The following is a 14,530-nucleotide window of genomic DNA, read 5'->3' on the forward strand; positions in this document are numbered from 1 at the left end:
TCGCTCTCTCAAATAAATAAATAAAATCTTAAAAAAAAAATTGTAACAGTTGATGTGGATCTGGTTTGGAAATATTATTAGCTTAGTCATAAAATATATATAAGGATAACCTATTTAACAATAATTATTTTATCCTAAAGCAGGGGTTAGCAAAAATTTTCTGTGAATGGCCAGATAAATATTTTAGGCTTTGGGGGCCATTTTGGTGTCTGTTGCGTATTACTGTTCATTTTAAACAACGCCTTAAAAATGTAAAAACCATTCCTAGCTGGTAGCGCCTACAAAAACCGGTCACAGCCAGATTTGGCCTTGGCCTATTACCGTCGCAAAGTAAAAACAATTATTTACAATAGTATCTGATGACAATTTTTTGGTATAGACACTCTAAAACTGACTTTCGGGGCACCTGGGTGGCTCAGTCGGTTAAGCGGCTGCCTTCGGCTCAGGTCATGATCCTGGGGTCCTGGGATCGAGGCCCACGTCCGGCTCCCTGCTCAGCAGAGAGCCTCCTTCTCCCTCCCCCTCTGCCTGCCACTCTGCCTACTTGTGCTCTCTATCTCTCTGTCAAATAAATAAATAAAATCTTTAAAAAAAAAAACAAAAAACTAAAACTGACTTTCAGGCAAAAATAGAAAAAAATAGGAGGTGCAAAGTGTCTTCAAAGTTAACAAAAAGGTAAGCAAAATCTGCTACACTTGCTATTGCAGTTTGATCCTCAGGTGATTATCTATTCCTTTCTGTTTATCTGTCAATAAAAGCTGGGTCAAGGTCAGGAAATTTTCATTTTGCTTTTAAGGTTTATCAAATACATTACATTAAAAAGATTATGTTAATGCAGTCTTCCATGTTCTTTGAACCAGTATTACCATTTTTCTATTAGGTATTAAGAGCCTAGAGAAATCAACTCTGACTCACAATCCAAGGAAAATAGAACCAACCACTGAATGCTGTTGCCTTAAATACCCTTCTGCTCTTGTGCACTGGTGAGCTCCTATGCACCCCTCAACACCTACTGAAGCATTTCACTGGCTGCGAAGTCTTCCCTAGCTCCCCAGAGCACACTTAAAAGTCGTCTTCCCTATGTACCTCTATTAGCATACTTAGTATACTGCATTGCAATTCTTTGCTTACATATCTGACTCCTATATTAGACTGAGAATCCCTTGATGGCAACAATCTTTCTTTCTTATTTTTATATAGTTCCAGCACCTGGAATGTAATGGCATAAAACAGAGCTTCAATGAATAAGGAAGGAACCCATATGACCTCCCAGGGAATTCTGATAACTAGAAGACATAGAGGCCGAGAGAGAGAGAGAGAGGTAATAGTGTTCCCTTTCACTAAGTAACTCAAACATTTCACATTGCTGTTTTTCTTAGAAAGGTCTAGTGACAAACTCTGCCTGGTTAACAGCAACTTGGAAACTAAAACCCTTAGTTTTAGCTACATGTTATACCGGAATGTTTGTAAAGCAAGTTTCCAGGAAAAAAAATGTACACAAGACATACACAAAGCAGACAGCATCTGGAGATAAATTATTTGGATTTCATAGACACAAGCTTTGTCTGTTTATTTTATGTAGAATTCTTTTCACTTAAAAACTTTACTCCCGGGCGCCTGGGTGGCTCAGTTGGTTAGGCGACTGCCTTCGGCTCAGGTCATGATCCTGGAGTCCCGGGATCGAGTCCCGCATCGGGCTCCCCGCTCAGTGGGGAGTCTGCTTCTCCCTCTGACCCTCTTCCCTCTCATGCTCTCTATCTCTCATTCTCTCTCTCTCAAATAAATAAACAAAAATTTAAAAAAAAAAAAAAACTTTACTCCCATTTTACCAATGAAAAAATTGAGATTCTTAGAAGATAGATGACTTGCCAAAGTACAGGTTAAATACTGAATTATGAAACTATTCTTTACATGGCTTTTCATTTTTATTTGGGAAAATTATATACATTAACTATATATTAAGCATTTTTAGTCAAAAGTCTCTAAACCACATTATAGCAGACAAAATAAAACAAAACACAACACAACTAGGGGGGCACCTGGATGGCTCAGTCGGAAGAGCATGTGACTCCTGATCTCAGGGTCCTGAGTTAGAGCCCCAGGAGTAGAGGTTACTAAATAAACTATTTATCGAAGTCTAGAATAAGAGCTTAATTCTTGGGGCACCAGAGTGGCTCAGGTGGTTAAGCATCTGCCTTCAGCTCAGGTCATGGTCTACGCCCCGCCCCCCGCCCCAGTGAAGGGTCTGCTTCTCCGTCTCCCTTTCCTCCTGCTCAAGTGCTTAAATTAAAAACTGGAGGTGGGGCGCCTGGGTGGCTCTTGGTTTTGGCTCAAATTGTAATCTCAGGGTTGTGAGACTGAGCCCCAGTTTGGGCTCCATGCTGGGCATGGAGCCTACTTTATTAAAAAAAAACAAAACAAAAAGCCAAACAAAAAAACTAACTGGCGAAGCTGGGGGCTCCCAAGTGTAGTTACCCCTGAAATCAAATAAAATATAAAGGAATAACTCAAAATGCATTCACTGATTTTGAAAGCAGACTGAATTTTACTGCTTCAGATTAGAGGTGAAATGTCTGTAAGAAAGCAGGCATATATTGAGTCATCATAAGAATCTTCAAATTGTCAAAGATACCCAGAAGTTTAAGCAAAATAAAGAAAAATAATTACAATTCAATAATAGTAATATTGTTTTCCTTTCCCAAATTTTAAGTATTCCTAAATTGATTAAAATTTTTGTTACACATCACATTACTACTTAGGACAGTAACTAACGAGAGGCCAGTGTGGAAGGAAGGCCAGGAGAGAAACAGAGGAACGAGGAACGGGATCTCTTTCTTCCCTGCTATTCAATGGAAAGCGGCCGCCTCTTCTTCCCCTTTAAAAACAAAGAGCCAAAATTTGAGAGAGCCCACTGGTCACTGCCAAATTTAAGCTCTGCAACTGGACTCCTGCAGAGAGAAGTTCAAATCAGAGAGATTCAATTAGACATCTTAGCTTCTTGTCTTTCTAGAGTTTGATACCCATCCAGCTATCTTCTTTATCCCCACGTGAGCCACATTCCAAATGCCAACGATGGCACCCATGGCATTTAAGCTGGAACTTTAAGAAGGCGACTGTATATCCATCCACTCCCAAGCCTGCAGGAACATTCGCCTAAATGGATGCTCTGGAATCACACTGGGTTTTGCTGCCCCCTAAACACACCATGGGCTCTGGTCTCTGCTTACACACAACCACCAGTATCAACCCCATCAGGAGGGCCTCACTGCATTGTTGGGGTTCTGAGGGAAAGAATATATAAACTGCTCCTTTCTTATGAAATCAGCAGTTCCCAAAGTCTGGGGGCACATAAGAACCATCTGGGGAGCTTACTGAAAGCACAGGTGCCCAGTCTTACCCGGCCCTGGATATGGGGATTCAGTAGTACTGTAAGAGACCCAGGAATCTTTAGGTCTCCAGATAATTACGTATGCCAATGTTTGAGAACACAGCACTAAATTAATCCTAACTTTTAACTTTATGTGTGCGTAGTGTACACACAAAGAAACATAATAAGCTATTAGATTACTTTTTGTTCATGCGGATTTAAAAAATACTGTAGTTTAAGAATACTGGTATTTATATTTTAGGAGGTAGCAGTTATAATAATGAAAGAAGGACCCCTTTCATCAATGACAGTCACAAACTTGTCAGCACAAACCAAACTCTCAACCCTCCCTCCCACACCTGGTCCTTTTCCAGGTTCCTTATCTCAGTGAATGGCACTACCATCCATCGTAAGTTATGCAAGCAAGGAGCCAGAAGTCAACCTTACACTGCCCTCTGCCCCCACACCCCCAATCCATCACCAAGTCCTATCAAAGAGCTCCCTAACACATCCACTTCTCTCCATTTGCATCACACTGCCTTGGTCCATGCTATTACCACCTATCACCTAGGCTATTCCAATAGTCTACGCCTGCACCTCCTCCCTCCTACCGATTCTCATGTTGCGCAGCTGCAGTGACCTTTCAAAAGCCAAATCTGTTCAGGTCACTTCCTTCCAATCAAAACCCTTCAGTGCTTCCCCCTGAGCTAAGTCCTGAAAATGTCCTCTCATGGCCTACTAGGCTCTGCACAGCTGGCCTCTGATTTTTCTCTCTAGCCATACTCATCCTTATCGGGAACCCTGAACTCATCCTACCCTCTTCCACCACAGGACCTTTGCACAAGTTGTTCCCTGTGGCTGGTATGCTCCTTGCCTTGCTCCTTCACCTAGGGAAGGTCTCTTCATTCCTTGCATTGCTCTAAACAGTCATCGCCTCCTGGTGGTGCCTTCCTGTCCTTCCTGATTAACACTCCCCCCAACAACCACTACCCACACATGCCATTATATACACTCAAGTTATTCTAGGATTACTGTCTGTCCCCCTCACCAGACTGTAAACCATAATGACAGGGAGTATTTCTGTGTCTGCTCATCTTTGTAGCCTCAACACCTTAGCAGAGTAACACATAGATGCCTGCTGAACTAATGGATGAATGTACAAATAGACTCATTGTGCCTTACATAGAGAATGTGATGATGACAAATGACTAATCCTAGCCAGCACTTCTCACCACCACGTGGGAAAATCTTAGCTATCTAATTCACCATCTGCACATGGTAGAGGAGGGATACACAGAAAACACATCCCATGAGTCCTCCTCAAATGATTGGGGGGGGGGGTTGGAAAATGTATCAGTATATTCAGTAAATCCTGTGCCTGTTAAAATATTTAATGGACATTAATTGTCTCATGTAACATTATGAATTAGGTACTGCCAACAACCCCATTTTATTGACAAGAAACCTGCAACAAGAAGCTAAGAAACAAGGACTTATTCCACACTGGATATATACCCAAGAGAAAAAAAATTTAGTGGAAAAGGCTATATATTCCCAGAGAGGCAAGGTAATCTCAGAAATTATCTCAAAATTTTGGCACAGGGCAGAATTTTGAACATGCTTTCACAGTTTTCCAACTGAAGGGAAAATCTGCTTTTACATTAGCAACTTCCACATCAAAACTTTAGAAATGAACAGCTACGGCATCTGCCAGTGCCCCTTAAGGCAGTTCAGCACTAAACTGAGAGAAGATTTGAGAGAGCTTGGCCTTGCATCATTCCTAAGCTTGACTGCTGTGGTTTTCCTACCACCCTATGCCTCCTTCCTATCGCAATGAAGAAAGCAAGTGTAGTGATAAGGAGAAAGGGGGACCACAGGTCACCCTTGGCTGAACCTGAGGCACAAGGACTGCTTCCTGAGCCAGCTCCGTGGACAAACCTCCACACCTTTCTCCCGATGAGAAGGACCCACAAGACCAAACAATCAGCTGAACAGAGGGTGTGGTGTCTCCTGGACCTCAAACAATCCTCCCTGGGAGTCTGCAAGTCCCACGAGTAGAGCCCCAAAGCAGTTGTGGGAAAAGCAAAACCAGACACACCCTTGGAGTGCCCAGGCTGATCAAATCCTACCCACAGCCCTCAAGCAAGACTCAGCTGAAGGATAACTTCTCAATAAAGTCCACCCCTTTCCCCATCAGATGGTTTCCCTAATTGTGTTCACTTGACCTAAGCCTCTTTTCCTCTTTTGGTGGCACTCGGAATGTTCCAGCTTCTCTTTCAGCATTTGCACATGTCCTGGCTTGGGTTCCAGACTGTAAGCCCCCCGAAGACAATCTTGGTCTCACCCCTCGGTGCCTTGCACACACAGCTCGCAGGACAGACGCTTGCTGAATGAACACTCAATCTTTCTAACAAGTGGTGATTCGAAAAGCAATATTAAGAGAAAAAGCAGCAAATATTCCATTCATACTGTTTCATAAAGTTGTCCACTGACAGAGTTTAGATATCAAAAATACTTTGCCTGCTGAATTCAAGGGATCAGGTAGAAGCCCAAAACCCCAACTATTCAAATGTTATCTATCTTTATACATACAATTAGAATATACCTGCCATATGAAATTGAGAGAGCCTTAAAAAGTGAGGAAATTCTAACACATCCTGTAACATGGATGAACCTTGAGAACGTTATACTAAGTGAAATGAGCCAGTCTCAAGAGGACACATACTGTGTGATTCCACTTATATGAGGGACCTAGAGTAGTCAAAGTCATAGAGACAGGAAGTATAAGGGTGGGTCCCAGGGGTTGGGGAGTTAAGTGTTTAATGGGTAGAGAGTTTCAGTTTCAAAAGATGAAAAAGTTGTAGAGATGGGTGGTGGTGGTGGTGAATGTACTTAATGCCACTGAACTGTACACTTCAAAATGGTTATGACAGTAAATTATGTTATGTATATTTTACTACAACAAAAATGAAATTCGTTCATTTTGAGAAATGAGAAAGAAAAGCAATGAAGGGAAACTGGTTTACTGCCTTTTTTCAGGGTGGTATCTTAAAAGCTGAACTGTTTCCTTAGCGAAAGAAAGAAAACCATACCTACAGTAATGTCTTGACTGTCGCTCTGCGAAAGGCTGCATAGGGCCGTGTCCCGAGTGACTGGCTGCATTTACACCAGGTTTATATCACAGGCATTGTAATGCCTGGGTGCCATGTGCAAGTTTGAAATGAAAAAATTTGGGGTAGGAAAAAAATTTTCTGCATCACGAATGATCATCGTAATTATGTAATTTAGGCAAAAACTTTATTGGCTTCTGGATCTGACAGCGTAGTGACAGAGAAATAATTCAACCTAACAGTAAAGACTTGATTAATCAAGAATGCCTTTCAGAGAATCTACGATTTACTGGTAGCAAATCAGCACTAACTACAGAACCAACTTGTTTGAAAAACTAGAATTCCGTATGTGTCTTTTATTGCAATTTTTAATGAATCCAGGTATCTTCTCCATCATGATTCAGAACAATTAAAAAAAAATGTGAAATCCTCTCCCCAACATCTAGTCACAGTTCACCTGTGTCAAAGCAGGTACACATATACAACTTTCCCAGAAATGCTGGTCACAAAGAACCTGCCCTGTTCCCACCACTTAAATGAAAGCGTATCTATCCCCCGCCAGGCCTGGCCAGCAATCGAACCCCGAGAGCAACATAATCAGATGCAGGGGACAGAGGGGCGAGCCCTTGAGTCAGCTGATGTTTATGATGTGGACCGGCAGCGCACGACCAGAGCGCAGGGCAGCCTTCCTTCAACTGCGATTCGGGTCCACGACTCGGCCTCGTTTAGAGATAGGAATCCTGCTGCCGCCAGCAAATTCCCGGGTTAACAGAGCACAGCTTCACAGGCCTGGCGTACAACGGGCTGGAAAGAAGCTGCCCGCCAGAAAGCCGGAGCCTCCTAAGCTGCAGGCCCTTTAAAGCATCAGAGGAAGCTTTGGGGCGCATTTGGTTCCGACCCACGGACGGGCTCAAGAGTTGATGGCCGTCGTCGGAAGCCACCTGACTCTCCGGTCATTTAGACAACTTTTCTTATTAAGAAACGTCCAAACTGCCTTAAAAGACCTTCTCAAGCAGACAGAACTTTTCTTCTACGAAGGACCACAAACTACGGGGGCGGGGACGCGGACGCTCACGAACAAAAAGACCGTAGACCCAAACGCAGCTCAGTCGTCGTTTTCTTCAGGAGGTCCACAGAAGGACCACCCAACGACCAAGTGGGGAGCCGATTCCTTCCCTCCTGCCCTCTCGCCGTCGACAGAAGAACCCCGTCCCACCCAGAAGCGCCCCAACACGTCGCCCAGGTACCGCCGCTGCAAAAAAACGCCCGAAGCATCCCCACCGGCCCCGACACCGGGCTACTTACTGGTTTCGGCATTTTCGGTTCCTGACGGGTTTTTCCTCAGTCCCCTGGAAGCACGACTCTGCCGCAGCAGCTGAGACCGCTCTCCGGACCTGGAGGCAGAGGAAAGCCCTTCAGAGCGCACAGCAGCCCGCCGCCTCCCGCCGCCGCCGCGCCCGACACTCGGCGCCCGCCCCGCGCGCCGCTGCTTAAGAACCGGCCGGGCGGGCGCCGGCGTGAGTCACCGCCCAACCTGCAATTACCGCGGGCCGGGCGGGCCCCGCGGGGAGGGGGCCGGGCCGCGCGGGGGAGGGGACCCGCGCGGGGGAGGGGACCCGCGCGGGGGGAGAGGGGGCCCGGCGGGGGGCGGCGCGGGGCCCAGCTCGGGGACGCGGAAGCGGGCGGGGCGGTACGCCGAGGTGCTCCCGGGACTTCCAGGAAGCCAGCCGGGAGCCCAGCAGACACCAAATTTCACTTTGTGAAGCAACCGTTTGCCCCAGGGCTGAAACCGCAACCGTCAAGCCTTTGAGAAACGCTTTTAAAAAAAAATGGTCCCCGCCCCGGAGGGGCCAGAGGGTCACGGGCCGAGCAAGGCGGGAGGGGGGCGGGCAGGACGCGCGCCCACGCAGCCCCGGGCTCCGCGAGCACTTCGGGAGGGGCACCCCCGGGGGCAGAGTCGAAAGGGGAAGGTCTGGAGCAGCAGGGGCGGCCACAGCGGTAGGTTCAGCGTCACCTGCCGCTGATTTGGGCCGAAAAGAGAGAACCGAGCGCCAAGGGCCGGACGGGGACCCCACCAGCCCGGGACCCGGGGACCCCGAATCTGGCCGACGGCGGGGCGAGCCCGGCTCTTCCCGGGGACCACCGGCTCGGGGCTCGCTCGCAGACCTCCCCCCCACCCCACCCCCGGCGGGCCGGCCCAGCCACACCTGTCGTCGAAACCCGGTCGCTGTCCCCCCTCGGGGCGCGAAGCCCTCGGCCCGGGCCCTCCGCTCCCCCGACCCCGGCCGAGCGCCCGGCTCACCCGCGGCGCCTGCAAAGGACCGCTGCGCTCCCGGCTGTCGGTGAGTCCGTGCAGTGCGCCCGCGGCCCGCGCTCCCGAGAGTCCTCGGCGGGGCGGGGTCCCGGGGCCGCGCCCCTGACCGCCCCGCCCGCCGGACCTGCGAGGTGTTCCCGGCGCGCAAAATGGCTGCGGCAGCTGCCCGCGCCCTGGGGCGCCCCCCCACCACGCCACGCCCACCCCGCGGGGCGCCCCCCGCCCACTCAGCCCCACTCTACCCTACCCCACCCGGCCCGGCGTCCGCCGACGGCCGCGGAGACCCGAGTGGGCGCGTCTCCCGCCGCCTCTCCTTGTTGCAAAGACCTTCCCCTCTTCACCGCCTGTTCCCTTGCCCTTGCGGAGAACTTTGCCGAATTTGGTTCAACTGCTGATAGCAGATGTAAGGTGGGAGATCGTTTGCTCCACAGTGGACCGAGGGAAATAAAAAAAAAGTGTAAATAAACCTGGAGGAGCCGGAGGCCACGGTGCCCCGGGTGCTGGGCCATTTGAAGGTTGGGCTGCCCCGGTGGTCAGGTCATTTTGTAGTCCTTGCGCCACGATGAGGCCGGGTTCCCAGAACCCCCGGCCGCTGTGTCTCGGCGCACGTGGTCGGAGCCCCTTGCCTTCGGATTTGGCTGAGGAGGACACAAGCATAGAAGACGCTCCACGGTTGAACGCTCTGCTTAAAGGACACATTGTGGTCTCGTTTGACTGGACTAACTCAAAACTATGGTAAAATCTCCAAAGACTGAGATTCTGGGAATTATTTTAAATTTTTGCAAATGGTTCTCAAGAGGAATTTTTTTAAAAACACACAAAAACACATGTACTTCGGTGGCCAATAGGATTTGTTGCACAGTGATTAAGACAGCTAACTCTAGGGCAGTGGTTCTCAAAGCGTGCTTCCCAGACTAGCTGCCGTGAACCTCACCTGTGAACTTGCAGAAATGGAAATTCGCAGGTACCGCCCCCGGAATCAAACTCCGGCCAGGGCCCAGCAGTCTGTATCTTCCGGCGCTCCAGGTGATTGTGATGCAGGCTAATGCTTGAGACCAGAGCCTCTCCTGAATTCCTCTCCTGGGCTCACCACTAACTCCCTACTTGAGAGAGTTATTTAACTAGTTTGTTTCACAGATGTGAAAATCTGTAAAGTGGCATAATTATGGCACCTATTTCACGGGGTCATTCTGAGGATTAGAGGTAATATATGTAAGATACCTAGAACAGTGCTTAAATCTATCCTGATACAGAGAGTAACCAGTGACTTTGGGCAAAGCACCAAATAAGACAGTTTCTCAGTGTCTCCCCAGCACCACCTATATGGGCTTGTAGGGATTAAAGGAGATAATGCAATAATGCATGCAAAATGCTTAGTATAGCGTGGGCCTCCTAGTAATGCCTCAGCTGCCACAGGGACAGACCACTCATGGGGTAGGCACCTGGCACCCCTTGTCAGTAGGCACCTGGACCCTCTCTCAGCTGCAGGTCCACGGCATTGCAGCGGTCCAGGTGAGGCCCGAGGCCTTTGTCCTGTATTCTGACAAGTGTGTTCCTTCTGAGACTTTCTTGTTTATTAAAATGGAGATGTGAGGGTAACTGCAGTAGGAAGACACTATGAAAAGATTATTAAATAACCCACAATGATAATGGTTCGGATTGGATATGTCACTCCAAGCACACTATCTCTACCTCCTTATCACCGCCTAGAGCCTTGTTAGCCATTTTTGGTCCCCAACTCTTCTGATAGGGTATGTCTCTAATTTTTTTTAATCATACACAGTTTATAGCACATTGTCTTTTAAACTAGATGTTTAAAATAGCAGTGGCCCGAGACCTTCTGGAGCATTTCTGAACTTTACCCTTCAGGGGAATGCTTAAACTGGCCTGTGGCAGTGTGATCAAAATGAAAAGATTGCATTCTCACAACATATGAATCTACAGTTATCTCAAAAAGCTTAATGAAAAAGAAAAGATCACAAGTTTCAGGAGCAAATAGAGCTAAGTCTGAATTCTGAGTGCAATACTGACATGCCGATCCTTTTGGGCAAGTCTCTTAAAGTGACTGAGCTCCCACCTCTTCATCTGTAGAGAGGACATAATATATATTTCATGGTGTTCTTGTGTCACTGAGTCATATGGTGGAGCATTTAATTTTGACTTAACGTTACTCGTGTAAGCTAAAATAGTATAGAGACACAGTTTGCATACACATTCCTCATGTGTCTTACTCTAAGTATTATACTTACATGCTACACTGCAGGGTTTTCTTCCCCTACGAAAACATTTGTGCTGTATCTTATGAGTGTTTTAACGGGATTTACCAGGGGTAATTTATTTTCACCTAACCTTGGGACCTAAACCCTACTTGCTCCTGCCCCGCCCCCCCAACAACACAGAAGACTGAATTCCAAGGCATCTACGAGAACTGCTTAGTACATTGGTACTGAAGCTTCAGTGTGCATTGGAATCACTCAAGGAGCCCCCTCTAGGAATCACAGGCCAGTAAGGCTCAGGTGAACCCCGGGATCTATGGCTTTAACAAGTCCCCAGGTGAGTGATATATTTGAAAATTTGAGAGCAGCTGACTTAGGGCGGGTCAGGATCCTGACAAATATTACTTACCTTGCCTGGAGGCTTCACACTCCTTTTGTGAAGTGATCCCCCTGTATTTGTAAGTCATGGTTTTGTTCCTGTTTGATAATCAATGTCATGGAAGGAAGTAAGCAAACGTGGAGCTGGGAGTCTTGGATACCATTCCCTGCTCTCATTTAACCTAGCTGTCACCTTGAACGTCTCCCTCCCTCCTCATTTCAGGATTTCCGTTTTTCAGCTAGAGGAGGGAAACCATATGGCTCCCCGTGAACCTGGTGAAAGGCTGTTGGTAAATTGGTTGGAGTTCTTCAGCCAAGGTTATACTAAAGTGAGTTAGGGCGGCGCTCCTGGTGGCTTTAGACATGGCAGCAAGGACAAGAACATCCAGGTCCCCTGAGGGCAGCCTTCCTGTGAGATCACCCCTGAGCCAGTCTCCACACTGGTGCCAGGTTATCTCAACCAATAAAAAAAGTTCACAAATAGTATGACGGTCTTTAGCTTCTTTCGCTTCAACAGAGCCGTCAATCAGCAGTAGGAAAATACAGAGGGTACCCTTGGCCAAACAAGGATTGGGGTTATTTTTCAGGACTCAGTAACCTTGTGTGAAAATCCAGGACAGTGGGCGAAAGAGCAAAGTATGACTAAGAACTCAGACGGCTGGACAGGTGGCCACTCCCTTGTGTCTAAAAATAATGTTTAAGGGTCTTCGCAGGACAGTAAGCTGGGAGTCTCTTGGTACTGTGTTGATGGTACAGCATATATAATTTGGATCCGCAAAGAATTCTGGCCACTCAGTGTTCTATTTTAAAGTTTCCTTGGCTTATTTAAAAATTTGCATAAATAACCTTACGGAGTTTTTATGTAGAAGAGTGTTAACGACCACGCAACTTTTTGACTAATAAACTCCCTAATGGCATAGCTTCTTTTATCATTTTTCTTATCTCTGACCATTTTATGAGTTTTTTTTTTTAATTCCAGCTTAAAAGTGGTACAGTGTGGTCGTGGACAGGACCTCAAATATCATATATTCCGTTACCCGCATTTCATAGAGGAAACAGCCCCACAGAAATTAAATTAATTGTCCACACTCCCGCACCCAAACTTCTCTTGTCAGGATGCCAGTGACTTTCATCTTGCTAAATCCAGGGGCCAAACTTCCCTGCCTCACCTTGTCCTTCTCCTAAGCAGCCTTCTGCACATGGAACACTCCTGGGAGCATTCTGTTCTTAGGGTTTGTTTCTTCCTCTGTCCCCTCTCCAGTCCCCTCTCCCCAACCTCCTACCTCAGGCTTAGCCCTTACCTGTGCACCGTCACTTCCTAGGTCCTGTCACCTGATCCCAAGGCTTACGTAACATTTCCAGCCCTGACCTCTCCCCCAGGCAACAACTTTATACTTGGTACCTCCAGTACTCTTGATCTTTCAAAAACTGCCCGTCTCCCAACATTCCCCTTCTCGGCAAACAGCACGATCAGCCGAGCCCTGTTGCTTGGTCCCAAACCTAGAAGCCAGTATGAATTCCTCTCTATCCCTTGACGTCCCCCCCCCCACTTCATCCCTCATACCTCTTGCATCCAGTCCAGCAGACCTACCAGCCCCTTTCCAGAATGTATCAAGTCATGTCACACCCTAGCCAGTGGGCTTTAACAGAACATTCACACTCCTTTCTTGGCCCTGCCAGGTCCTCTCCTGCTTGCTTCTCTACCTGCATCTGCTGTCAGTCTCCCTGGGGCTGTGCTCCCTCTGCTCCAGCTGCCCAGCGTCTCTGTTCTGTGAATGCATCGACCCATTCCTGCCTTAGGGACCTCACCCGTGATGCTCCCTCTGCCTAGAATGCCCCTCCCCCATTTCTGACCTTTATCCAAATACTGCCTTCCATGAGAGCGCTGCCCAACTTTCTCACATGAAGTGCCACCTCCCAGGTCACTCCCTGCTCCTTCACCTGATTTGCTGTGTTCGGAGTAGGTCACACTCTCTGCCCTTGTCTTGCTTGTCTGTGTCTTTTATTTTCTGTCTCCCCTACAAGAATCTGTTCATCGCTATGCCCTCAGCAGCTAGGACAGTGCCTGGCGCCTTGTAGATGTTCAATGTGTATTTGTTGAATAAACAGATGAATGAACACTGCTAGTTAGTACTGAAGCTGGTGTAGTCAGGTTCGTTTTCTTTCCAGTGTAACTTCCTGCTGTGCCCTGGATCGCTAACCGTGGAAACATGTTACTTACCCAGATCCCAGCCACCCAAAACACCATCAAAAACCAGATGATGGTGGGGGGGGAGGTTTAACAAAATTCATCTATTTAGAATCTTTCTGTGTTTCCCTTAATTCCAGTTTCAGTGGGGGTTCTAATAAGTTTGCTTTGCTCTTTTCCCAGGACATGGCAGATTAGAAGGGAGGGTGCAAGGTGTAAGCAGATATTCTGAGAGCAGTAAGACCCAGTGCTCGACAGCAAAGAGGCGGAAATATTACACAGAACAGACAAGAACACAAGTATGGCCGACTGGGGTTATGTAGCCCAGAGACAGGTGGCTCTACATTCCTCAGGGGCCCCGAGGTCACAATGTTCATAATGATAGTTTTCTCAGGAAGGGGCTTACGTCTGCTCTGTATTATCAGAAAGCATGTCGTTTTATAATTTGTAAAAATTATAAAATATTGTAATCTTCAGAAAATAGTTCCATATACAGCTATGTACCCACTATCCAGATTTAACAAATGGTAATATCTTATCACACTATCTTCAGATCTTTTTTATTTTTATTTTTTTATTTTTTTTAAGATTATTTATTTACTTATTTGAGAGAGAGAGAATGAGAGATAGAAAGCATGAGAGGGAAGAGGGTCAGAGGGAGAAGAAGACTCCCTGCCGAGCAGGGAGCCCGATGTGGGACTCGATCCCGGGACTCCAGGATCATGACCTGAGCCGAAGGCAGTCGCTTAACCAACTGAGCCACCTAGGCACCCTCAGATCTCTTTTAAAAAGAAAGCAGTAAAGCCCACCTAGCCCTCCCCTGGAGAGGCCCTTGTTCTAAGGGCTCCTTTTTGTCTCCTCTATGCATGGTTTAATGTTTTATAGGAAAAAAAAAATCCACATATGTGAAAACTGACTAGCTCCCAAATAAATGAGTTATGGGTAATCAGGTGTTTG

The 14,530-nt window shown here is 47.2% G+C and overlaps 1 protein-coding gene across 1 annotated transcript in view; it reads right to left on the reverse strand.

Moving 5' to 3' along the window:
- EZR (ezrin) overlaps positions 1-8,918 on the reverse strand; it is a 49,274-nt gene extending 40,356 nt beyond the window's left edge. The window contains exons 1-2 of the mRNA XM_025866406.2: positions 8,780-8,918; positions 7,783-7,871 (exon numbers count right to left, since the gene is read on the reverse strand). Coding sequence (XP_025722191.1) covers positions 7,783-7,794 — 12 coding nt within the window. The 5' untranslated portion in view covers positions 7,795-7,871; positions 8,780-8,918. The remainder of the gene's footprint in view (positions 1-7,782; positions 7,872-8,779) is intronic.
- Positions 8,919-14,530: the final 5,612 nt, after the last annotated feature.

This window comes from Callorhinus ursinus, unplaced genomic scaffold, assembly GCF_003265705.2.
Source record: "Callorhinus ursinus isolate GAN/ISIS: 27379988/994484 unplaced genomic scaffold, GSC_fseal_2.0 scaffold6, whole genome shotgun sequence".
In the NCBI taxonomy this organism is placed as follows: domain Eukaryota; kingdom Metazoa; phylum Chordata; class Mammalia; order Carnivora; family Otariidae; genus Callorhinus; species Callorhinus ursinus.